The sequence below is a fragment of the Malaclemys terrapin genome, chromosome 20, assembly GCF_027887155.1.
Source record: "Malaclemys terrapin pileata isolate rMalTer1 chromosome 20, rMalTer1.hap1, whole genome shotgun sequence".
NCBI classification, from domain to species: Eukaryota; Metazoa; Chordata; order Testudines; family Emydidae; genus Malaclemys; species Malaclemys terrapin.
The window spans coordinates 5,326,949-5,354,202 of NC_071524.1; the positions used below are offsets into that span (position 1 = coordinate 5,326,949).

At 44.6% G+C, this 27,254-nt stretch overlaps 1 protein-coding gene across 1 annotated transcript in view; it reads right to left on the reverse strand.

The window, feature by feature from the left end:
• Positions 1-1,647: 1,647 nt before the first annotated feature.
• The window catches only part of LOC128826351 (butyrophilin subfamily 3 member A2-like), a 99,383-nt gene continuing 73,776 nt past the window's right edge, over positions 1,648-27,254 (reverse strand). The window contains exons 21-22 of the mRNA XM_054009597.1: positions 3,663-3,683; positions 1,648-1,700 (exon numbers count right to left, since the gene is read on the reverse strand). Of these exons, the coding sequence (XP_053865572.1) occupies positions 1,648-1,700; positions 3,663-3,683 (74 nt within the window). The remainder of the gene's footprint in view (positions 1,701-3,662; positions 3,684-27,254) is intronic.

The following is a 27,254-nucleotide window of genomic DNA, read 5'->3' on the forward strand; positions in this document are numbered from 1 at the left end:
GCAAACTAGACACAATCAACTCCGGTTTGAATAAGGACTGGGAATGGCTGAGCCATTACAAACGTTGACTCTATCTCCCCTTGTAAGTACTCTCACACTTCTTATCACACTGTCTGTACTCGGCTAGCTTGATTATCACTTCAAAAGTTATTTTTTTTTTCTCTTAATTAATTGGCCTCTCAGAGTTGGTAAGACAACTCCCACCTGTTTATGCTCTCTGTATGTGTGTATATATATCTCCTCATTATATGTTCCATTCTATATGCATCCGAAGAAGTGGGCTGTAGTCCACGAAAGCTTATGCTCTAATAAATTTGTTAGTCTCTAAAGTTATTTAGGTGTCTCACTCTTATTGATTTCAATGGAAGCGAGGCACCTATATACCTCTGTGGACCTCACCCAGTGTGCCTTTGGTTCTGAGATACATGGCTCTGGGGTTCAAATTGCTCTATTCAAAATTCCACACACAGCGTTTGTGATGCGTTTCTTTCTTCTCTTCCCAGAACACCATGATCAAAGCAAGAGGACTGGTAAGGGCATCTGTTGCCCCATTAAGGAGTCACTGAGCAGAAGTTACCTGTGGCACATGGTCCTGCGTATCTATGGAAATGTCTATGCTATAAGCTTTGTGCGCTGATCAGGGGACTGAGAGAACAGTGTGAGCCGAAGCTTAGGCAGTCAAACCTAACTGCCACCACAGCATGCATGTTTTCTCCAGCAGACATATGTTACCAGCTCTCACGCCTAGATAACTAGATGTCACATTGACTTCAGCATCAGATAATCAGTCACATCATTATGATTCTGTAGAAAAGTTTTGTAGAAAAGTTCTAGCTGTGTCCCCGTAGCTAGCCTGTGCTCCAGGAGCCCTTTCCCCATGTGTGGCTATGAGCAAGGGAACAGATTTAGTCTCCTTACTTTGTTGTCAAGAATAGATCCTGCATAAGAGCACCATTCCTTCCAAGTTAATCTAAATCCTCACTATAGCTGAAATACATCATTTTAATGACCTAATGGATTAATAGTAGAGCTGAGTCAATAACTGATTTTTCAGTTTGGTGGCTGAACTGAAAAATTTGGCAAAAAAAATTGTTTGGGGTCAAATCCAAATGCAAATTTTTCAGTTTTTCTCGGGAAAATGAAAAATCAAAAAAAGATGAATGAACCATTTTGTTCAACCTGAAATATTGTTTTCCCCGAGTTTTTTGTTTGTTTTTGTTTGGATTGTTTAATATTTGGGTGTTAATTACCCTTTTTATTTTGTTCCTTTTCTAGGAATTGAGTTTAAAAATTTAAAAATGAAACATCATTTTCAAACAAACAAACATATCATTTCAAAAATGTCAAAATGAAACATTTTTGAAAAACATCCTTTTTAGCCAAAACTATTCACCTAATTCCATCAATTTTCAAATAGTTTTGCTTCACCTGAAACTGTCTTTTTCGGTGAATAAACTATTTGAAGAATTTTGCCCAGCTTTAATTATCAGTAGTGGAGGAAAGCAATTTTATTTAACATATTTTAATCTGGTGAGGTTCCTTTAATCTCCCTGATTTTAATGGTGACAAGCAGATAGAGTAAATCCACGGCATCACACAGAGAATACCAAATGCATCACTGGGAAATGATTGTTATTAGCAGAGATCTCACAGCTGTGAAAAGGTTTTCTCTTCCTCAGTGTTTGACTGGGACTTCTCTTCTGTTGTGGTGAGAGAATAGAAGAAACATGTTTAAAGAGATAGAATGACTTTGGATCAGCACAGCTCTGCATAACTTATAGGGAATAACACAATCTCTTTCCATTTCAGAGAGACTGACAGTGAATTTAGTAAACTGATATGTTTCTATGTTGCACGTCATGCACTGAGTTGTCTTTATATGCAAATTCTAATTAGCTCCAGAATGACAGCACTTCGCTCTACAAATGTCCAGGCAATCCAGCTTCCATAAACATATTCATTTTCCTTCCTTTGCAGCGTTTAGGAAGGCACGAAGCTACATGGGTGAGTGGGACAGCACCAGGAGGTAGTATTGACTGTAGACTGGGACCAGCAGCGAGCTGTGTGGGGCCGGCGGCCAGGGCCCCAGACCGGCAGTGGACTGAGCGGCTCAGCTCACTGCCGCTCAGGGGTTCCATCCGCCGGCTCCTGCCAGCCGGGATCCTGGCTGCCGGATCCACTCAGCCCGCTGCTAGTCTGGGGTCCCGGCCCTCCCCACATACAGTGGGTACCTACCTTCTCCCTGGTTCTGGCCATTCTCTTCCTCTCTCTGCACTGAGCTGAGGGTGGCAGTGCACTGAGCACAGGGCTGGGGGTGAAGGGTTGGGCCAGGAGCTAAAATGAGGGAGGGGGCTCAGGGTTGGGGCAGGAGGTTTGGGTGTGGGGCACTTACCTGGGCAGCTCCCATTTGATGCGAGGGGCGCAGATGGGAATGTGGGGGGGGGGTGCAGGAGCTCCCGTTTGGTGCTCCGGGTGGGGGTGGGGATGTGGCGGGTGCATGGGGTGTGGGGGGGCTGGGGATGTGGAGCGGTGCAGGTGTCAGGGCAGAGGGGGGGCTGGAGATGTGTGGGGGTACCAGAGTCAGGACTAGGGTTGTGGGGGTGGGATGAAGGAGTCAAGCAGAGGGCTGGGTGTGTATGAGGGAGGTACAGGGCTCAGGGCAGGGGTCTGGGGTGTGTGCGGGGCTCAGGGCAGAGGGCAGGGTGTGTGTGGGGGGGGGGGGTCAGGGCTCAGGGGAGAGGGCTGGGTGACTGCTCCCCTAAGAACTCCCAACCCCCCAGCTCCTTGTCCCCTGACCACCCCCTCAAGAGACCCCTCACCCTAACTGCCCCCCCAGGACCCTCCTTGCTCCCTGTCCCCTGACTGCCCTGACCTCCTCAGGCCCTGTACTTGAGCCCCTCCATCCTTTGGCATTGTTTTGCAGCACTGTGAATATCCCACCTGAGAAAAGGCCTGAGTAATTGAGACAGATACCTACCAAAGTGGGGTATCAGTTCTGCCAGTGAAGGCCTGCGCAGCACTCCCCATATACACCCTCCATCAGAAACCAACTCCCTGACCTTGGTCAAGAAATTTCTTTCTTTCTTACCAGCAAAATTTTCATTTACTAATCTAAAAAAAAAATCAGTGTGCAATCTCTCAACTATGTTAATAAACCCTTCAAATTAACCTCAGCTTGTGAAACAATTCACTCATTAATCACTGCACTGTGTGTTTCACTGAAAACACTTCTGAGTAATAGACTATTTTTTGGGGTAGCACAGGTGAGATGAAATCCCACATGGCTCATTGTTGTCGATCCTCTATAGTTCAGTTTCTGCCCTCAGTTACATTGAAGCACACGTGAGTCTGAGGATAGAATGTGGCCCTCTCAATGTAACTATTCAAACAAGAATGAAAATATACTCATTTCTATTTTGTGTGTATCTGCACAATAAAAAAATATATTTTCAGTGTGTGCATATTTTTCCAGATTTGGTGGATTGTTTAATGGCATTTTCAAGAAATCAGTAGAAAATAAAACTACTAAGCAATAACATATCCCCATTAAACAGTGAAGTGGGAGAGATTTAAGTACAAGCAAAATCAAAAACATTTGGGACTGTTTTTGTTGAATAACAGTATTTTTGCTTGTAACTGTTGAAAAGCCAAAGCAAACTTACCTGGTTTCCATTTTTTTGAGGCTAGACAAACAAACAAAACACAGACTGTCAATATGCAATGAAGTCAAGAGGAAATAAGTGTAACAACATTTATATAAAACATTTCTTCTTTCAGCAGTAAAATATTAGAAGTAGATAAGTTGATATTCTTTTATTTCACTTTTCTTTTAGGAAGGATTGCCTTCCCTAGAGTGTATAAACACAAAATGATAATACTTATTATAGCAGACCCCAAGATCTCCTTTAGTTAAGGTTTAGACCAGGTTTCTGTTTATAGCTTGACTATGGTGACCAGATAGCAATTGTGAAAAATCTGGATGCATGGGTGCGGGGTAATAGGGTCCCATGTAACACAAAGCCCTAATATTTGGACAGTCCTGATAGAATCCGGACATCTGGTCACCCTAATCCCAATTCTCCTAGAATCAGCCCTGTTCCTTGGAGTGCCTTGAAATTTGGTGTGCCATATGGGGGAGCTGGCTCGGTGACAGATTCAAATTTGTGGTAATTTGACCAACAGGTTTCCGTAATACAGCAACCATTTAGAGAGCCACTGAAACTGAACCAGAGCTGATGGAGCAGCTCCTGGGTTCAGCTGCGAATATCCTCATTGCTGATCCTGTCCTCATACTTGATATGAAGATAACAAGAATCAAAAATGTCAATCTGCCACTCTTCAGCCTTCCTCAGACCCCGTGTTTCACTGCCATAAAGCAGAGTTGAAATAATAACCGTGGTTCTATATCTTCACACCTTCATAGCAAGCTTATGGCAACTTCCCTACACGTCCAGCTAAAGAGCCCAAAACATAGCAACAGCTGCTAATATATGAGTGTCTCCCAGTGCTGTCCATGATGCTTCCCAAGTTTTGCAACTCCATCAGCTGGACATCTATTATGTGGGAGTTGGGGACTGGCCCAATTCCTATTGTCTGATTTGGGTTGCAGTTGCTCAATTACTTATATGTGAGTTTACACGTTTCTTTTGAGGGTTTTCCACTTTCCCTTCCCCCAAAAGACTGCTGAGTGCCTGTGAGTGGTGGGGAAATGCCTATAAAGATGATCAGGACAGTTTTATTTTAATTTCCCAGAACCAGAAATATTAGTAGAGCCCTCCGTGGCGGCCTTGAGGCTCAGTTTTATTTAGCTTAGAAAAGGACATCTACACAGATTGAACTCAACCCTGGTTGCTGCCATTGGCACTTGCCAGAAAACTTACACTTTCTTTTGTATACATAACTGGTCCCTTAATGTAAAATTTCAGCTCTCTCTAAATTTGCAATCCTCTGTTAATATCCCTAAATCAGCCACATATTCAGGAATGGATTCATTTTTGTTTAGATTCCATTTATGAAAACAGAAGTGCTCTGTAATCACCAGTGGCTTTGGGGATAGGTGATTTACTAAAATTTCCTCAATCTCAGCAATAGGGCTGGACCAAATTTTTCAGCCAAATCATGTTTTGGCCAAATATGGAGATTCAATAATACTAAAACATTTCATGAATTCGTATCAGTTGTAATGAAGTTTTTCAGTCGGAAAAAGAATTGAAAACATTTCTGAAAAAAAAATCAAAATGTTTCATTTTGACACTTTCTAAAGAAAACATTTCAATTTTTCAGTTCAAAACAACTTTTCATTTAAAAAATTCCTTTAATGTTATTACGAAAACCCCAAATTTAAAAATGGTCAAAATCTGAAAAGGAAAATTATGATTTTGTCAAAGAACGCAAAACATTTCTTCTGACTCAAAACCATTTTGTGGGGGGGAGGATTTTTTTGAATTGCCAGTGTACCAAAAACTCTGTTATTCACACATCTCCATGCAGCAGATGTTTTGTGGGTTTAATATGAGCTCTTAGGGGAGGCAGCAGGTTATAAATTTAAACCCCCATGACACTCAGTACAACCACCACCTTTTTCTCATCAGCCGAACTATTAACCATTATATAAACTTCCAGTCTTTCAATAAAGGGGACTGGTCTTTTAATGAGCCTGCAAACAATTGCAATTTCCCAAAAGAAGCCAGGCATTTTTAGTCATTCTCCCCCCACTGAGCAGTTTCATGCCCAGTGGATTCAGTTTCTTTTTACTTCTACTTTCACTAGGCCTCTCCAGTCACTCTCTGTTTCACTGTGTTCCTGGATTAGGAGCCCAGCCTCATTGCCATTTATTGTGTCTATTGCTCTTTGCATAACAATTGCAGTATGGAAAAACCACATAGCACCAGGGCCGGCTCTAGGATTTTTGCTGTCCCAAGCAAAAACAATTTTGGCCACCCCCCGTTTTTTTCTTACTCCGCCCCTTCCCCAAATTCCCAGCCCTGCCTCCTCCCCCCAGGCTCTCAAGCCTAGGAGGGAGGGAGGGAGAGAAGCAGCGCGTGCACCGCGGCCACTCGGGGTCTCCCCCTCCATCCCAGGCTCTCAAACCTGGGAGGGAGGGGGAGAAGCAGCGCGCAGGCCGCGGCCACTCGGGGTCTCCCTCTCCCTTCCAGGCTCTCAAACCTGGCTCTCAAACCTGGGAGGGAGGGGGAGCAGCGGCACACGAATCACCAAGGGGAAGTCGTGCCTGACTAACCTAATTGCCTTCTATGATGAGATAACTGGCTCTGTGGATGAGGGGAAAGCAGTGGATGTGTTATTCCTTGACTTTAGCAAAGCTTTTGATACAGTCTCCCACAGTATTCTTGCTGCCAAGTTAATGAAGTATGGGCTGGATGAATGGACTGTAAGGTGGATAGAAAGCTGGCTAGATCGTCGGGCTCAATGGGTAGTGATCAATGGCTCCATGTCTAGTTGGCAGCCGGTTTCAAGCGGAGTGCCCCAAGGGTCGGTCCTGGGGCCGGTTTTGTTTAATATCTTTATTAATGATCTGGAGGATGGTGTGGACTGCACTCTCAGCAAGTTTGCCGATGACACTAAACTAGGAGGCGTGGTAGATACACTAGAGGGTAGGGATCAGATACAGAGGGACCTAGACAAATTAGAGGATTGGGCCAAAAGAAACCTGATGAGGTTCAACAAGGACAAGTGCAGAGTCCTGCACTTAGGACGGAAGAATCCCATGCACAGCTACAGACTAGGGACCGAATGGCTAGGTAGCAGTTCTGCAGAAAAAGACCTAGGGGTCACAGTGGACGAGAAGCTGGATATGAGTCAACAGTGTGCTCTTGTTGCCAAGAAGGCTAATGGCATTTTGGGCTGTATAAGTAGGGGCATTGCCAGCAGATCGAGGGACGTGATCGTTCCCCTTTATTCGACATTGGTGAGGCCTCATCTGGAGTACTGTGTCCAGTTTTGGGCCCCACTCTACAAGAAGGATGTGGAAAAATTGGAAAGAGTCCAGCGGAGGGCAACAAAAATGATTAGGGGTCTGGAGCGCATGACTTATGAGGAGAGGCTGAGGGAACTGGGATTGTTTAGTCTCCAGAAGAGAAGAATGAGGGGGGATTTGATAGCAGCCTTCAACTACCTGAAGGGGGGTTCCAAAGAGGATGGAACTCGGCTGTTCTCAATGGTGGCAGATGACAGAACAAGGAGAAATGGTCTCAAGTTGCAGTGGGGGAGGTCTAGATTGGATATTAGGAAACACTATTTCACTAGGAGGGTGGTGAAGCACTGGAATGCGTTATCTAGGGAGGTGGTGGAGTCTCCTTCCTTGGAGGTTTTTAAGGCCCGGCTTGACAAAGCCCTGGTTGGGATGATTTAGTTGGGAATTGGTCCTGCTTTGAGCAGGGGGTTGGACTAGATGACCTCCTGAGGTCCCTTCCAACCCTGATATTCTATGATTCTATTACACACAATAACATAGGCATATCAAAGTAAGCTGGCATTGCCAACCCAAAAGGTTCAAAAATCACAAATAATCCCCTCCCCCAAACAAAACCCTCACAGGATTTAAAAAAAATAACATTTTTTTGGCCTGTCTTTTGGTTTTTGGACTCCCCCTGCCATCACCCATGTGGGTGATCATTAGTGTTGCTAACTTTTATATATTTATAGTGAGAAAGACGATTTTGTCCTCTGCTGCAGGAGCGCTTGCCAGAATACTGAGCTGAGATCAGATTTCACACAGTGGTGTAAAGTGCTCCTTTACGGTGTAGAACTTCCAGCTTCTCCCAAAAATCAAAATAATTAATTCCGTGCTCCCTCCCAGCCCCACAGCAATTCATTTTGTGCTTTCCAGCCACACACCTATCCCACCCCCCATCAACTCTGCCCCCCCACCACACATCTTTTCTCACTCCCCAGCTCCACTTTTCTGCAACTCCCCTGATCAGCTCTGCTCCTCCTGCAGCTGCGGATGTTCTACGTACCCCCAAGCACCAACCCCACTGGGAGTTCTTGGTCACGGCACAGACTGATGGGATTTCTAGAAGTTGTGCTGTTCCAGGCCTGCTGTCAGCATGACATACAGCCAGCATGGGTTATACAGCATGCACTTGATATAGTTAGTGCACAGGGACTACTAGAAATTAAATACGGCATCACTTCCAGGCTGTTATTCTGTGTGCGTGGAAGAGATAAAAATCAGTGAGGATTTTCCCACTCTGCCCAGTACTTTATCTGAGAAAGACAAAAGTGAACTTTTCAACAGAGGAACTTGAATGTACAAGTTGAAACAATTGCTCAAGTTAAGAGAATATTTTCCCAGAGTGAGAAATCAGTGTGGACTTACCTATTTGAGCCCTCAATTCATCTGAAAAAGAAAAAAAATAGGAACTGATTTTAGTGTCGAAATTGAGATAATGGCTTAGTTTCCCAGGGTAAGAAATCATTCTGCCTGACCCACTGCCAGTCATGTTCCCCCATCCCTCCCCATTACTAACTGCCTGTTCCTGCCCAAAGTCCCTGTCCAGAAATAGTCACAGAAAGGCAGCAACATTTGAGATTTCACTCTGTAAATTTCCTTCTCATGAGGGTGCCAGGCTGACACTCATGGAGTTGGAATAATCATTCTTTGATCCACAGAAAATGTGCAGCATGGGCAGGGACCTCTCACAGCCCCACCAATGTATTTTCATCTGCCCTGTGGAGACACCTGCTAAGTGTTGGAGGGGAGTGCAGACTCCAGGACTTATTCAGTTCTAGATCTGAATTCTGAGGCCTTAAATGAGGTTCTCTCTCTCTCTCTCTCTCTCTCTCCCCCCATAGATTCATATATTTATATGGAGTATTTGGGGCAGATGATGGAGCAGTCAGAATGGAGGTCGAGGTCCAGTGGGACCCTGCAGATCACAGCAGTTTCAGAAGCCCCTTAGGTTCATGCAGACAGTGGCATGCCTTAAGTCTTTACTGTCCCTGATAGTCCTTTGAAAGGCCCCTGTGACAGAGACGTTGAGTCTTTGAATGTCAGGGACAGAGCATAGCAAATCTGTGTTGGTCTCTTGTGTTCCCAGTCCAGCTCTTCAGCGCTGATGGATGGCTTCAGGGCAAGTCCATAGCTTGGTATGGCCTGTGTCTCACTGAGGAAAATTATCACAGTCTCAGAGACTCTGAAGTTCATAGATTTTCATATGGGGTGAGGGACCCTCTTCCTTTGATCATTGGCCTCCTTTTCTGCTACTTCCTTTCCCTATGTTGTACCTCCTGCCTCCTGATGCTTTCGTCCCTGTGTCCTACCAGCCACCTAGTGAATTCCTGCCCTGAAACCCTGATATATGAGCCCCTGCCCTTTCCCATCCACAGCTCAGCTTCTTCGACCCCCAACAGCAGTGCTCCCTCTCCTCCCTTTTCCCTGATACAGGATCCTGTCTCTTTCCAATGTATCAGTGTGTGCATGCAGGAGAGAGGGGGAGTTTTCCTTATTGCTGGGCTCACTGTTTTCAGGGTGAACAGACTATAGAGCAGCCTACAAAGGGCTGCTGCATGCACCCCCCCTACACTGCACAGTGATGGAATACACCCCTGGATTCACACCCGACACACTACTGTAATAATAATGAAAATCAGGCCTTGTAAGGTATAATTTGAAAAAACTCATAATTTGATGGTCAATATTGTCTTGATCAAATATGAGTAACAACATTTTATGTAAGGTTATAAGATTCCCCTGTATGATGTTATTAACACATGTTCCACAGTCCTCAGCCTCCCGCCCCAAGGAGAAGTCAGCAAACAGGTCTGCTGTAAGCAAAGGAATGTGTGCTTGCCTTAATGGTCGTTTAAGCACTAAATAGCATCATCAAGCAGGAAGGGGAAAAGAAGGAAACTCAAACGGGTGGGGAAAAAAATCAGGGAACATCCTTCCCCATAAAATCCTTGTCTGATAGTTCTCAGTTGAAAATGTTTTTCAAGCGTGGGACTGAAACTAAAATACGAAGGAGCAAACACCCCAAGACACTCCCCCTCCTCCCTGTCTGTCTCTGGCATTGCACTTAAGAAGACAAAGGAAAACAAATATTGGACTCAAGTTGCTCCTGACCTGAAGAATTTGGTCAGTAACCTTGATCGAAACATGTGGAGAGAAATTTTCCTTAAATCTAATATAGTTTGCTAAGTTAGGCACAAGTAAGTGTTTTATCTTTATTTTTTGTAACGATTTCCAAATGTTATGCCTCATTACTTGTACTCACCTAAAATCTATTCCTCTGTAATTAATAAACTTGATTTACAGTTTTGTCTAATCCAGTGGATTTAAGCAGAAGTGTCTGGGTAACTCTATTTTAAGGTAACAAGTTGGCATATTATTCCCTTACAGGAATAAAAGACTTTATATATTTGTACTGTCTAGGAGCGGGCTCGGCAGTACAGGACAGGACAGTACAGAATCTGGGACTGGGGTGTGTTGGGGTCAACCTGCAGTATAAACAAGCCTGGTGAGAGCCAGCAGGTACACACAGACACTCAGGGTGTGGCTTGAATGCTGGAAGGCTGTTTTTGAGCAGCCCAGGTGGCATTGTAAAGCACCGAAGCACAGACCCCCAGTGGTTTGAATTGTACCCTGGTATGTCACAAGCACCTCCTGGCTGTAGCTCTGTGTCTGACTCAGCTAGCTCCTGAGTGCGGGAAGCAGCCATTGAGCACTCTGAGGATGACAGGGAGGAAGAAGGAGAATGAGCTCAAGGATCACCCTGCTCCCTCCTCCCGCTTCATGAACATGCTGGCTTGGCCCAGCAGCTCCCTGTCTCCTCCCATTTTGGAAAAATACTGCCCACTCACGAGCACTTCTCCTCTTTCCTCCAAGGCCCCCTCTGTTCCTCAGGGTTAAGGAGGAGAGAAGAGGAGCGATCCTAGCGCTGCTGCATGAGCATCTCCTCCTCCTCCTCCCTCCTGCCAGTGGGCAGCCCCTGGGTCTGCAGAACACCACCTGACTGTACAATGTAGCACAAAGAGACTGACCAGGGTACAATATGGAGTGTAGTGCACAATCCTGTACAGTTGTGAGCTCTGAGCCAAAGTCCTGCACTCAGTAGTGAATCTCGCTGAAGCCTCTGGGATGGTGCAGATGAAGAGAGGGCACCATTTGGCCCCCAGAGTGTAACCAAATAATATAAAAGAAAACTTACCCTTTTCCTTATCAAGTTTCCCTGCCAAATAAAAACAGTTATTTCACTGTGTGCATAGTTTTCAGACTGGACTCATAGTTTTCTATTGTGGATTCTTGTGAGCAATTGAACTCAATGTCTTCATGAAACCTTCTCTTCATCATCATGTATTGGGAAGGGATGGTGGCCTGAACCTGGAGCAGTTTAGTAGCTGCCTGTTCAGACATGAAAGCTCCTGCATTTCCTATTGCAATGGAACTGGAAATAGATGGAGTTAGTAGGAATGAGCCCGAGCCACAGTGTTCAGATCAGATTCTGAAGGTTTCTGCTGTTTAAGAGAAAATGGGACCTGCCATTAGTTTCAGTCCCATATCTTGGAAACAGCATCTCTGTGTAAATCAATGTGTTGGGTTTGAACTATGAAACTTTAAAATAATGTAGATTTTGAGTGACCTCAGAAATCACCTCTTTCCCAGGGTGATGTCCCTGTCACTGCAACTAGCTGAAATGCTGAGCTAACAATTGCCTGGATTTAAAAAGGAAGGGGCTAGAGACTGGTCATTTTCAGTGAAGGACCCTCAGCTACAGCAGTTGCTTCCCTTTTTACCCATCAAAGCCCAGAGTTGTTGATATCAAAGACAAACTGAAACTTCACCTTTTCTCGCAGGAAGAGGAATTAGTAGGTAGTATTGGGTGGTGGAATGAACTTGGAGGAGGAGTGCAAGGGGGGAGGGTAGTTGGGATGATTTCTTATGTTTGATGATTTTTCCCTCCTGTATGCTTCACCAAATATTGTATAAAACACAGAGTTCTGGATGAGTTCATTTACAGTAATTATCACTAATATACTTGTCATTATTCAGAAATTGTTCCATTTTCTCTGTTAATGTTTCAGATTACAATGTTGTTGGTGTTTGATTCCTGCAATGTATGTTATGGACGAACTATACTTCCTAGAGAGGATGGACACAAGAAAGGAGCAACTCAGCAACATTGAACCACTAACACTATGACACTGCATACGTCCTGAGACACAGATTAGAGTGTGGACTATCTATACCATAAAATGGATGTCAGCCTTCAGTGTCTCCTGGCTGAATTGCTGGGCAGTTCTGTATAAAAGTCTACTGGCTCACTTATTGCAAGAGGCTCCAAATCCACACACACTTCCTTGTATGTGGAATCTCATTCAGTGGAGCACCAGTTAGCAGCAAGGGTGTGACTACACATCTGTTTGCAGGGTCAGTCATTAGGATGTTTCAAAACCAAAAGGCTTCCAATTTTTTCTGAGGGTAGTAAGATGGATGCAATTTTGAAAAATACAATTAATATATTTATGTGGTATAAATTGTGTGTATTTTACTGAAATTGTTTCAATATCCAGGTAAACTTACTTATTTTTTCCATCAATGATTCTAAAGGAGACAAAGAGAGAGAGAGAGAGAGAGAGAGAGATTTAAATGTGTACATCTTGTTTACTCAAAACTGTATAGTTTCTAAATCTAGTTAACTGTATTAATTAAAGGATAGAACCTAGAAATAGAACCTAGTTATCCAGGACAATATCTGGGTAAATACCACACAAAGCTACTCTCAAACCTTCTTTTTGGTTCATAAACACATTCACTGTGACTGTAACCCTGCCCCTTGTGTTGAATTTTCACTGACTATTCCAGCAAATATGTTTACATTCTCCTGAGCACTGATATGTAAATGAAGAATATTCATGGCAAGTGAGCTTATAATTATAATTATCTGGGTCATCCTGTTTGCCATTTTTAAAAATTGGAACATTAGCTTTCTGCCAGTCTCCTGGAACTTCCCCAGTGCTCCAAATCTTATTGAAAATCAGCACTAACTGCTCAATGAGCTTCTGAACGAGCTCTTTTAAAACTCTTCTATGCAAGTTACCTGGATCTGCTGATTGAAATTTTCTAATGTTAGTAGCTTCTGTTTAACTTCCTACAGAGAAACTAGTGGAATGGAAAAATGATGAGACATGTAAGCTGTCCTTTGACAGTCCCACCAAGTGAGTGCCTTAGCCCTGCCCTTGGGGACACCTGCAACAAGTTTGAGGGGAGTACAGAATCCATGGCTCATTCAGCCCCTGGACTTTCTTGTGAGTCGACGTGTAACTGACTTGATTCTTCCCAGAACTCCACTTGCTATAGACCAACCAATTGCCATCAGATGGCAACAGTTTCTGCCAAAAAATGGTACTGAATGCAAATATTTAATATTCACATTTCATTGCTACTCATCAGAAGTCATAAAATATTAGGGTTGGATCAACAGATCACCTAGTCTGAGCCCTTGCTCAAAGCAGGACCAATCCCCAGACAGACTTTTACCCCAGTTCCTTAAATGGAACCCTCAAGAATTGAACTCACAACCCTGGGTTTAGTAGGTTAATGCTCAAACCACTGAGCTATCCCTCCCTGTTAGAATCTACTAGTCTCCTCTGTTCATCAGGTTGAAAGCCACCTTTCAGTTTTTAATAGGAACTCACCCTTTTCCTTCACAGGAATATCTGGAAAATAAATACATAGAGTCAAACTTTCTATAAATGCACTTTGCACAGGAAAAAATGTTCAGCTGTGCACTCCCAGTATGGTGCAAGGCTGGGTTGGGTGCTGAGGGGGATTTTCCAAAGCAGTGTATCAGGTTTCTCCAAGTCCCCCGAGCACTTTACATCCTGTGCAGTCCCTGAGAGTGGGGCTAGGGCACGCAAAAAGTGATAGATCCCTCCTGAATCAGAGGCTTCCAGTCTTGATAGTTACCATTGTGCCTGGCCACCATGCTATAGACACAGCATGGAGGGAGAATGGACATTGACTGGATTAGAAATCACTGCATTTGCAGACCAATGATTAGGGTGCTGGAGCACATGAGTTATGAGAAGAGGCTGAGGGAACTGGGATTGTTTCGTCTGCAAAAGAGAAGAATGAGGGGGGATTTGATTGCTGCTTTCAACTACCTGAAAGGGGGTTCCAAAGAGGATGGATCTAGATTTTTCTCAGTGGTAGCAGATGACAGAACAAGGAGCAATGGTCTCAAGTTGAAGTGGGGGAGGTTTAGGTTGTATATTAGGAAAAACTTTTTCACTAGGAGGGTGGTGAAGCACTGGAATGGGTTACTTAGGGAGGTGGTAGAATCTCCTTCCTTAGAGGTTTTAAAGGTCAGGCTTGACAAAGCCCTGGCTGGGATGATTTAGTTGGGGATTGGTCCTGCTTTGAGCAGGGGGTTGGACTAGATGACCTCCTGAGGTCCCTTCCAACCCTGATATTCTATGATTCTATGAGCGCCTACCCAGTAATTGGGACTTTGTGGGCAGAGAGCTCGAAGGGGCATTCACTGTCTTTGGCATGTCTACACTACAATCTTAAATTGACCTATGTGAGGTTGACTTTCAGCCACTGCAGTAGTTACTGTGGAGGCTGATGTCCACATTACCCTCCTTCTGTCATTGGTGCGTGTCCTCACCAGAAGCATTTGCACCTACTGAAGATGGGCAGTGTGGGGGGCTGAGAGGCAGGGCTCTCAGCTCCACACAGCTCCCCACCAGGAGCCCAGCTGCCCCATTTAGCTTTTCACCCACGCACTCACAGCTGAATCTGTGGGGGGGGAGTTGGCTGGGGTTTCTCGTCTCCAGTGGGTAGATCTGCGCCCAGTGTCTGGTCAGCTGCTGTGCTCCTTGTGGGGAGTGGGGAGCTGGGACCCCAGGGAGAAGCAGGATTCCCAGCAGGAAGTGGGGAGCCTGTGGGGCAGCACAAGCCGGGAGCCTGGGTGGCAACCGAGCTTGGACTTGAGACCTAGCAGTACCCCACTTGACGAGCTGGGAGCCAGTTTTCTTGTTCAGCAGAGTCATTAAATTGACAAGACAGCCAACAGCTGTTGTAAGGAACACAGTGTCTACACAGACACTGCATCATCCTAACTACACCAACATAAGCTGTATGCCTCTTGTGCAGGTGGAGCTATTAGTTGGTGTAGTGAGGGCACTTACATCAGCAGGAGGAAGGCTGTAGTGTAGACACTGACATGGTTAGGTCGACATAAGCTGCCTTATCTCAACCTAACTCTGTAGCGTAGACCAAGTCTCAGCGAGACAGAGGCTCTGTCTACACTACGGACCTTATAGCAGCACAGCTGTGCTGCTACAACCATGCAACTGTAAGGGCTCCCGTGTAGCTGCTCTTTGGCGGCAGCAGAGAGCTCTTCTGCCAGCAAAATAAAACCACCCCCAATGAGCGGCGGTAACTTTGTCAGTGGAAGAGCATCTCCCACTGACATATTACTGTCCACACTGGCGCTTTTTTTTTGGTAAAACTTTTGTTGGTCAGGAGCGTGAAAAAACACACCCCTGACCAACAAGAGTGTAGTGTAGACATAGCCAGAGACAACACGACCAGAGGCAGAGAGAGTCACAGCAAGCAAGACAAAAGCAGATAGAGAAAGCCAAGGAAACGCAGCCTGGAAGCACAGTAATGTGGCCCTGAAATAAAGATTTTTTCCATACAGAGTGCTGGATGGAAAGGAAGCCTGGCAATGGTGGACAAAGGAACTGTCTCCTCTTTTTCTTTCTTCCTGCATTCGGAGAAGCAGGACTTCGTGCACTCAGTGTAAATGAACAAGATACCACCAAGGAAAATATCAGACTCCACTGTCAATTTCTATTCCCATCTGGAACATGCCCAGAGCCTAAAGCTTTGGCGGACCACTCAGGTCAAAATGAAAAGTAATAATAACAAAAATTAAAGTCTAACAATGGTTGTGTTTATCTTAGTAACAAAATTAACCCAAATAAAAAATCATCTACTTTCATGAACTCTAGCTTCAGATTATGGTACGGAATGTGGCCTATCTATTGTCTGACCCTTTGCAAAAAATGAGAAATACAGCCTTCTAACTCTTCTTGCAATCAAATAATTCATCAGTTATTCCATTGCAAATTTAGAAACAATCCTGGTATATCTGGGTACCATGTGAAAAAAGGGATGGGTGGTGAAATGAAATAGCATAGGGCTTATACATCGCAGTGTCCAATGTTTAACAATATCAGTGTAGACTTACCCTTTCTCTTGCTCACTTCCTCTGCAAAAAGAAGGAAACATTTCAGTGTGTGAATATTTTTGTCCCTACAGGGTTTAGCTAAGGTTTTCTATGGAAGTAGGAGTTGTATATAGAACAAGCTATTTGGAAAATCAAAGGAGGGAAGTATTGGAAGCAACTTGCCATGAGCTATCAAGTACAGGTAAAACACGGGGCTATCTCATTATAAGCTTGAGCTAGGTCTTCTTTTTCTGCATAGACTTGTTTCCTGAAAAGGAAGGAGCATAAAGATCCTGGTAAAGGGAAAATCCTGATGCAGTCTTATCTATGACGTTGCTATGTCACGTCCATAATTAAAGTTAATGGGGATGGGGAGAGCTACTGCACTACTTACACCCCTCCATTGGGACCAGGGAGCAACAAAAAGCCAACAGGTAGAGAACAGGAGAGGAGAAAATCTTTCTTGTTCATCTGGTTGCATCCTGATTAGCCTTGGGCCCCATGAAGTCTGTCCTGGGGTGTGAAGAACCTTTTCACTGATCATTTGTTTATGGAGGGAGCGTAACCTCAGATAAGGGTGGATGGTTAGGCATGGTACAGGGGATGGGCTCTTCGCTTACTGCCAATGCCCTATTCATCCCACTCTAACAAGTTGTATTTGGCTCTTCAACCGCCCTGTGAGAGCATTAAGGGGTAAACTTAATGCTCTCAAAGAGCTGGCCCTGAGGGAGCTGGAGAACCTGGTAAGTCTTTCAGGACAGTGTGGGATTCTGGGGGACTGTGACAGGGAGCCTGGTGTAAGTGAAAAACCTTTTATAGGGGTTGGGGAGTCTTGACTCCAGAAATCCCCAAGGAACAGAGGGATTTCACACAGGGTGGCGGGCACTACAGTTCACACCCATAGTCCTCTCCACAGAGGCCTGGGAGAAGCAGGTGGTGGGGAGCAGCCAGCCAGAGCAGAGAAATGGTTTTACATTCCCTGGAACAATGTGCCTCAGGGTCCAAGTATTCACATGAGGAAGCACTGGCAGCTGCCTGCAGCTTCACTCTATCTTGAAAGAGTTTTTGGCTGGGAATTACTTCATGTGAATGGTTCATTCCTGCTGTTTCAAGGCACAGCTGATATCAGACATCTGTCAGAGGTAGATGGAGGGGCAGGTAGATAGAGGGACAGATATTGGTTAGGAAACATATTTTTTCTTTCCTACAAAAATTGTGACAACAGTCAGGCTGCTGGTGAGCTGTGACCATTGCTCATCATGCTATCCAGTGTTGTCTGATTGTTTCATTGTGCTCCCTGTCTGTCTGTTTCCCTCTCTTGTCTCTTGGTAATTGTTTTTATCAGTTACAAAATGTACTGAATAATGAAATGTGTAATAAATACGAAATGCCAAATCTTATGTTTTGACTAATTTTAAGCAAGTGCAAGTTTATTTACTCTTCAGAAACTGGACAGAATTATTCAGGTCTGGGAAACACCCCAGGGCAGTTTGGATTTTCCAGGTAAGCAGGGCCGGCTCTAACTTTTTTGCCGCCCGAAGCAGCAAAAAAAAGTGCCGCCCCACCGTAACACCCCCCCACCCCAGCGCCGCCCTGCCCTGCCAAACCCCCCCCCACACACACACCGAGTGCTGTGCCGCCGAAACCCCCCCGGCCGAGCACCGCACCACGCTGCCCCCCCCCCGCCACCCCAAGATTGGCCGCCCCTTACCAGGTGCCGCCCCAAGCACGAGCTTGGTTGGCTGGTACCTGGAGCCGGCCCTGCAGGCAAGGCAGTTCAGTGTGAAGTTTCATGGCCACCGGTTCCAAGCAGGATGGCCTTAGGGAAAATGTCATCCTGGGAGTACTTGTATTTTGGCACACCTGGCACCTGCTGCCTCCCTGTGCCCCCCATCCATTCCCCCATTACACCTGGACTCCGCTGCCTCCATTACCTCCTCGTCACCGCTGGCCCCAACTGCCTGCATCCCCCCTGGGTCTGCTGCCTCTCTGGGCTCCCAACCCACCCGCATCACCCCTGGCCTCCACTACCTCTCCATCTATCCCACCATCATCCCTGCCCCCTGCTGCCTTCCCAGGTTCCCCACTCCCTCATCACCTCTGAGCCCCACTACCTACCCCCCCACACCGCATTGACCCGAGCTTCCTTCTGCGGCCTTGCACCCAAGGCCCGTCCTTCTCCTTGCCTCTTGATCATGTCACACACACACACCCCGACCACAATGCACTGGGCAATGGTCAACGTCACCCACCTGTAAGGATAAGGCTGGCCCTGGTTCAAAGTAAAGGTGTATGTCACGGGGAAGAGGGGGAGGGACTGCACTCTAGCTATTCCGGGGAACATGGGCAACTGACTATAGGTAAGACCAGTTCTGAGGGAGCTGTTGTGAGTGTCAGAGACTGGATCCAGAATAAAAGGAAGTACAAAGATGGCTTTAAGTCATCATTTCCTCCTGTCCCAGCCACAGAGATTCCAGGCCGGGACAAACTGTGTGTCAGAATGGAGAACTGGGGACTGAGTGGATGATTTTGCAAGGTTGGTCCTTAGGCTGCTTCAGAGTCAAGCTGTTTCCACACACTTCAGAGGGCAGGATGTGAGGATTCCAGAAAATACAGTTAACATTTGGACTGCCCACCTCCTGTGTGTGTGAGTGAGAGAGAAGAAGAGAGACAGTGAACCTGTTGAAATTTCCAGGCAGACTTACCCAATACTTTCTTGAGAGATTCTGGAAAAGAAAAACAGCTCTTTAAATACCTGTTTTATCTAAATTGCATAGTTACTAAATGTAACTGATTTTTATTAAAATCCATATGTTCTGAGAAATAAGTTACAGCCCAATCAACCATTATAACACAACTGTCAATTTTTAAGTTTACAGCATTTCTTCATTAAATTGTAGGATTTTCTGTACTAAAATCCATAGCTTGATATGTCCCTGTGATTCACCAGCAGTTTACAGATAGATTTTTAAAGATATTAAACTGCCTATCTCCCATTGCTTTCAATGGGAGTTAGGTATCTAAATGCCTTTAAAAACTGACTCCTAGTCCTCTAAACAACATTCACAGTTATTGATTATGAAACCCAATGTCGAGCTATATTCAATGGGACTATGTTGGATTAAGGCATATGTGGTTCTGTTAATGGGATCACACCCTAGGCTGTATCAAACCTAAGCTGCTACAGACATTTATGTGGACAGGATGATATAAAGATTGAAAAAAAGACAATAAATATATGTATATCCTGTTGCTCTTCTTTGTGTTAAACTGCTGAAAAATCCATGCAGACTTACTCATTTCCATCTTCTGAGATCCTGAAAAAAAGAAACACATCGAAGTGTCAGCACATTGCTTTTATCCAAACGATGTCATTATAAAATCTAACCTGATTTTTTTAACTAGAAATTGTCCTACATGGTAAGCTACAGAAGAACAATACTTTGGGGATTTTTACTAGGTAATATTAAAACATTATCACCATATACTTCTATTATGGAGGTGCACTGGTTCCAAAATAGTTAAGGGTTGAGATAAGCTCATTTTTTTAAAAAAGGTGATTTTTTCCAACTGCTCTAAAATCCATATATGATGTTGATGGTGCTTCTATACCTTATCTGTATTTCCTGGTTGTCAGACATTTAAGTATAATTTGCATGTGACAATGGTATGGAATGGAATGGTATGAGACACTGTCTGCATTCACAAAGGTTTTGGTCAGTGAATAGTGCTCTTCCAGCTGTAGATGCCATAGTGTTTTATAAAGGTGGGTAAGAAATTGTATCCTCATTTTACAGAGATGTAAACTGAGGCACGGGCAGCAGAAGAGACTTGACTGTGGTCATATAAAAAGTGTGTGTCAACATCAGGAATAATTTTCTTGTCACTTCACATGAGCTGAGTAAATACTGCAAACTGTGAACAACATGTTCTTGCCTGTCAATCTATCCTCTTACAACAATGAATTCTTTAGCTGGAACTGACAATCGGGTTGACCATGATTCATATATCCATGCAGCAGATGTTTTGTCTATGGGTTTAACATGAGCTCTTAGGGTGGGCAGCAGGTTTTAAATTTAAGCAAACATGAAACTCAGTACAACCACGACCTTTTTCTCACCATCCGAACCATTAACCATAATATACACTTCCAGGCTTCAATAAAGGGGACTGGTCCTTTAATGAGCCTGCAAACAATTGCAATTTCCCAAAGCAACCCGGCATTTTAAATTGTTTTTCCCCCACTGAGCAGTTTCATGCCCAGTGGGTTCAGTTTCCTTTTACTTCTACTTTCACTAGGCCTCTCCAGTCACTCTCTGTTTCACTGTGTTCCTGGATTAGGAGCCCAGCCTCATTGCCATTTCTTGTGTCTATTGTTCTTGGCACAGCTGGGTCCCAAATAACTCTGTTTATGAAATATAAACATGCAGGCAATGTTTAGATGCATGCATATTGCTGATCTGAGTGGTTTGTGGTTGCTTCAAAATTAGAGAACATGGCGAGAACCAACACTACCCTATTACTATACACAATAACATAGGCATATCAAAGTAAAATGGGATTGCCAACCCAAAAGGTTCAAAAATCACAAATAACCCAACCCCTCCCACCCAAACAAAACCCTCACAGGATTAAAAAACAATAACATTTTTTTGCCTCTCTTCTAGTTTCTGGACTTCCCCTGCCATCATCAATGTGGGTGACAATCAGTGTTGCTAACTCTCAGGCCTTGGCTACACTTACCCGCTAGTTCGGCGGCTGGCAATCGAACTTCTGGGTTCGACTTATCGCGTCTAGTCTGGACGCGATAAGTCGAACCCGGAAGTGCTCGCCGTCGACTGCGGTACTCCAGCTCGGCGAGAGGAGTACCGCGGAGTCGACGGGGGAGCCTGCCTGCCGAGTGTGGACCAAGGTAAGTTCGAACTAAGGTACTTCGACTTCAGCTACGTTATTCACGTAGCTGAAGTTGCGTACCTTAGTTCGAATTAGGGGGGTAGTGTAGACCAAGCCTCAGATATTTATAGTGAGTAGGATGATTTTGTCCCCTGCTGCAGGAGAGCTTGTCAGAATACTGAGCTAAAATGAGATTTCACACGCTGGTGTGAAGTGCTCCTTTACGGTGTAGAACTTCCAGCTTCTCCCAAAAATCAGAATAATTAATTCTGTGCTCCCTCCCAGCCCCACAGCAATTCACTTTGTGCTTCCCAGCCACACACCTATCCCGCTCCCATCAACTCTGCCCATCCACAACACGTCTTTTCTGCACTCCCCAGCTCCACTTTTTCCCAGCTCCCCGACCAGCTCTGCTCCTCCTGCAGCTGAGGATGTTTCACCAAATATTGTATAAAACACAGAGTTCTGGATGAGTTCATTTACAGTAATTATCACTAATATACTTGTAATTATTCAGAAATTGTTCCATTTTCTCTGTTAATGTTTCAGATTACAATGTTGTTGGTGTTTGATTCCTGCAATGTATGTTATGGACGAACTATACTTCCTAGAGAGGATGGACACAAGAAAGGAGCAACTCAGCAACATTGAACCACTAACACTATGACACTGCATACGTCCTGAGACACAGATTAGAGTGTGGACTATCTATACCATAAAATGGATGTCAGCCTTCAGTGTCTCCTGGCTGAATTGCTGGGCAGTTCTGTATAAAAGTCTACTGGCTCACTTATTGCAAGAGGCTCCAAATCCACACACACTTCCTTGTATGTGGAATCTCATTCAGTGGAGCACCAGTTAGCAGCAAGGGTGTGACTACACATCTGTTTGCAGGGTCAGTCATTAGGATGTTTCAAAACCAAAAGGCTTCCAATTTTTTCTGAGGGTAGTAAGATGGATGCAATTTTGAAAAATACAATTAATATATTTATGTGGTATAAATTGTGTGTATTTTACTGAAATTGTTTCAATATCCAAGTAAACTTACTTAGTTTTTCCATCAATGATTCTAAAGGAGACAAAGAGAGAGAGAGAGAGAGAGAGAGAGATTTAAATGTGTACATCTTGTTTACTCAAAACTGTATAGTTTCTAAATCTAGTTAACTGTATTAATTAAAGGATCTTCTAAATTAGAACGTATAAAACAACCATGAAAACACTTCCTAGTTTTTGTCTTAGCAGAGAATGATAATAACTCATAGAGCACAGCATGTCACTGGCAGAGCCAGAAATAGAACCTAGTTATCCAGGACAGTATCTGGGTAAATACCACACAAAGCTACTCTCAAACCTTCTTTTTGGTTCATAAACACATTCACTGTGATTGTAACCCTGCCCCTTATGTTGAATTTTCACTGACTATTCCAGCAAATATGTTTACATTCTCCTGAGCACTGATATGTAAATGAAGAATGAAGAATATTCATGGCAAGTGAGCTTATAATTATAATTATCTGGGTCATCCTGTTTACCATTTTTAAAAATTGGAACATTAGTTTTCTCCTAGTCTCCAGGAACTTCCCCAGTGCTCCAAATCTTATTGAAAATCAGCACTAACTGCTCAATGAGCTTCTGAACGAGCTCTTTTAAAACTCTTCTATGCAAGTTACCTGGATCTGCTGTTTGAAATTTTCTAATGTTAGTAGCTTCTGTTTAACTTCCTACAGAGAAACTAGTGGAATGGAAAAATGATGAGACATGTAAGCTGTCCTTTGACAGTCCCACCAAGTGAGTGCCTTCACCCTGTTCTGGGGGAAACCTGCAACAAGTTTGAGGGGAGTACAGAACCCATGGCTCATTCAGTCCTTGGACTTTCTTGTGAGTCTATGTGTAACTGACTATCTTTACATGTAATGTATATGTATAGATACATATATGAACATGGCCAGTTGTGGTGGTGGACTGGGGTCTGATGTGAGAGCTGAATGCTTTTCTGTATGAACTGGACTCTTCCCATGAACTCCACTCTCTATAGACTCATAGACTTTAAGGTCAGAAGGGACCATTATGATAATCTAGTCTGACCTCCTGCACAACGCAGGCCACAGAATCTCACCCACCCACTCCTGTAACAAACCCCCAGCCTATCTCTGAGTTATTGAAGTCCTCAAATCATGGTTTAAAGACCTCAAGGTGCAGAGAATCCTACAGCAATTGACCCGTGCTCCACGCTGCAGAGGAAGGCGAAAACCCCCCAGGGCCTCTGCCAATCTGCCCTAGAGGAAAATTCCTTCCCGACCCCAAATATGGCGATCAGTTAAACCCTGAGCATGTGGGCAAGACCACCTAATTACCATCAGATGGCAACAGTTTATGCCAACAATTGGTTTTGAATTTGAATATTTAGTATTCACATTTCATGGCTACTCATCAGAAATCATATTTAGAATCCACCAATCTTCTAGTCTCCTCTGTTCATCAGACTGAAAGCCACCTTTCAATTATTAATAGGAACTCACCCTTTTCCTCCTTAGGAATATCTGGAAAATAAATACATAAAGTCAAACTTTCTACAAATGCACTTTGCATGGGAAAAAAATGTTCAGCTGTGCACTCCCAGAATGGTGCAAAGCTTGGTTGGGTGCTGAGGGGGATTTTTCAAAGCAGTGTGTCAGGTTTCTCCAAGTCCCCTGAGCACTCTCCATCCTGTGCAGTCCCTGAGGGTGAGGCTAGGGTATGCAAAAAGTAATAGATTCCTCCTGAATCAGAGGCTTCCAGTCTTGACAGTTACCATTTTGCCTGGCCACCATGCCATAGACACAGCATGGAGGGAGAATGGACATTGACTGGATTAGAAATTGCTGCATCTGCAGACCAGGATTCTGTGCACACAGGAAAACGTTAACTAACAAGGCCACAAGATTCTGTAGCCCAGTAGTTAGAGTCCTCCTCTAGTAGGGGGAGAGCCAGGTTCCAGTCCCTTTGCTCCAGTGACTCTCTGATTACCCAATAATCTTCAAAGGGTTAGACTTTATTACACATGAAATTGTACTAAACTATCAGCTTCATAATGTTCAGTGGGTTGTGTTAAACCTACTCTAAGCTGTGTGACCTCCACCCCCCATTTAAAATGGCATGAGAGACAGCTAAATAGCCCCACCTACAACAAAGGGAGTATGAGTGCCTACCCAATAATTGGGACTTTGTGGGCAGAGAGCTCGAAGGGGCATTCACTGTCTTTGGGCATGTCTACACTACAATTTTAAATCGGCCTCTGTGAGGTTGACTTACAGCCACCACAGTAATTACTGCAGAGGCTGATGTCCACATTACCCTTCTTCTGTCAGTGGTGCATGTTCTCACCAGAAGCAGTTGCACCTACTGAAGATGGGCAGTGTGGGCTGCTGAGAGCCAAGGCTCTCAGCTCCACACAGCTCCCCACTGGGAGCCCAGGTGCCCCCCTGGGCTTTTCACCTCTGCACTCACAGCTGAGAGCAGGGACGAGGTTGGCCAGGGCTTCTCACCTCCAGCGGGTAGATCTGCGCCCATAGTGCTGCCATGCTCTTTTTGGGGAGTTGGGAGCTGGGACCTAGGGAGTAGCAGGACACCCAGGAGGAAGTGGGGAGCCTAGGTGGCAGCCCAGCTTGGAGTGGAGACCTGGCAGCAGCCCAGCTTAGGAGCTGGGAGCCAGTTTTCATGTCCAGCAGAGCCATGAAATTGACAAGACAGTCAACATATGTGGTAAGGAACACAACAGACATTGCATCGCCCTAACTACATTGACATAAGCTGTATACCTCTTGTGCAGGTGGAGTTATCAGTTGGTGTAGTAGGACACTTACATCGGCAGGAGGAAGGCTGTAGTGTAGACACTAACATAGTTAGATCGACATAAGCTGCCTTATCTTGACCTAGCTCTGTAACGTAACAGAGGCTCTGTCTACAATACAGACCTTGTAGCAGCACAGCTGTGCTGCTGTAAGGTATCCTGTGTAAGCCACTCTTTGCCAGCAGGAGAGAGCTCTTCTGCCGGCAAAATAAACCCACCCCCAACGAGCGGCAGTAGCTGTGTCAGTGGGAGAGCGTCTCCCACTGACCTAGCACTATCCACACTGGTGCTTTTTTGTTGGTGCAACTTTTGTTGGTCAGGGGTGTGAAAAAACCAGAGACAGGACAAGCAGAGGCAGAGAGAGTCACAGCAAGCAAGAAAAAAGCAGAGAGCAAAAGCCAAGGAAATGCAGCCTGGAAGCACAGTAATGTGGCCCTGAAATAAAGCTTTTTTCCATACAGAGTGCTGGATGGAAAGGAAGCCTGGCAACGGTGGACAAAGGAACTGTCTCCTTTTTTTGTTTCTTTCTGCATTTGGAGAAGCAGGACTTTGTGCACTCCTTGTAAATAAACAAGATACGACTAAGGAAAATATCCCACTCCACTGTCAATTTCTATTCCCATCTGGAACATGCCCAGAGCCTAAAGCTTTGGCGGACCACTCAGGTCAAAATGAAAAGTAATAATAACAAAAAATAAAGTCTAACAATGGTTGTGTTTATCTTAGTAACAAAATTAACCCAAATAAAAAATCATCTACTTTCATGAACTCTAGCTTCAAGCTATGGTACATAATGTGGCCTCTCTATTGTCTGAACCTATGCAGAGATTGAGAAATACAGCCTTCTAACTCTTCTTGCAATCAAATAATTCATCAGTTATTCCACTGCAAATTTAGAAACAATCCTGGTGTATCTGGGTACCATGTGAAAAAAGGGATGGGTGGTGAAATGAAATAGCATAGCGCTTATACATCACAGTGTCCAATGTTTAACAATATCAGTGTAGACTTACCCTTTCTCTTGCTCACTTCCTCTGCAAAAAGAAGGAAACATTTCAGTGTGTGAATATTTTGTCCCTACAGGGTTTAGCTAAGGTTTTCTATGGAAGTAGGAGTTGGATATGGAACAAGCTATTTGGAAAATCAAAGGAAGTAAGTATTGAAAGCAACCTGCCATGAGCTATCAAGTAGAGATAAAACACTGGGATATCTCATTATAAGCTTGAGCTAAATCGTCTTTTTCTGCATGGAGCTGTTTCCCGAAAATAAAGGAGCAGAAAGATCCTGATAAAGGGAAAATCTTGATGTATTCTTATCTGTGATGTTGCTAAGTCACCTCTGTTGGTGTCACTAGACATAACCCTAGGTAACTCGGGAGGGTAGAAGACCACAAGTGTCAATGAAGCCTTCCTGCACTAGGCCGAAATGAACCATACTCCTTCCATGTTTAAACTCTAATCGACCTCAAAGGCCAGGTGCAAAAATTGGAATGTGTAAGCAGCCAGTTATCAGTAACAACACTGCTCATACCGGTACCAAGCGGTAATAATGAGGCCTGCATGTTTCTGGCTGAAGGGAAAATAACAGTTCAAAGGGAAAAAAAGGACAAGATAATGGTTTAAAAAAGTGTTACTAATGAGCTAGCCTTATAGCCGCCAAGGTGATGTAATTGCTATTTGCTTAGTAACTATTACCAGGGGAGGGAGGGGTAGAGAGGGGAGGGGGGAAGAGGGGGGGCTTAGTTGTAAAATTTATAAGAAGAGAGAAACTGTTTATGCTGGTGTGCTTGATCCGAGACGTGCCTGTCTCCTTGCACCGCTTTGAGATCTCAAATAAACTTTGTTTGCTTCTCCACCCTGGTGTGTTCATTGGCGCGAAGCACACCGGGCAATGAACCCCGCTGTTGCTTTCCTCGGGCACTCTGTGCCAGCAACACCTCCATAATTAAAGTTAACGGGGATGGGGAGAGATACTGCACTACTTACACCCCTCCACTGGGACCAGGGAGCAACAAAAAGCCAACAGGTAGAGAACAGGAGTGGTGAAAAACTTTCTTGCTCATCTGGCTGTATCCTGATTAGCCTTGGGCCCCATGAAGTCTGTCCTGGGGTGTGAAGAACCTTTTCACTGATCATTTGTTTATGGAGGGAGCATAACCTCAGATAAGGGTGGATGGTGGGGCATGGAACAGGGGATGGGCTCTTCGCTTGCTGCTAATGTCCTCCTCATCCCACTCTAACAAGTTGTATTTGGCTCTTCAACCGCCCCGTGAGAGCATTAAGGGGCAGCCTTAATGCCCTCAAAAAGCTGGTTGTGAGGGGGCTGGAGAACCT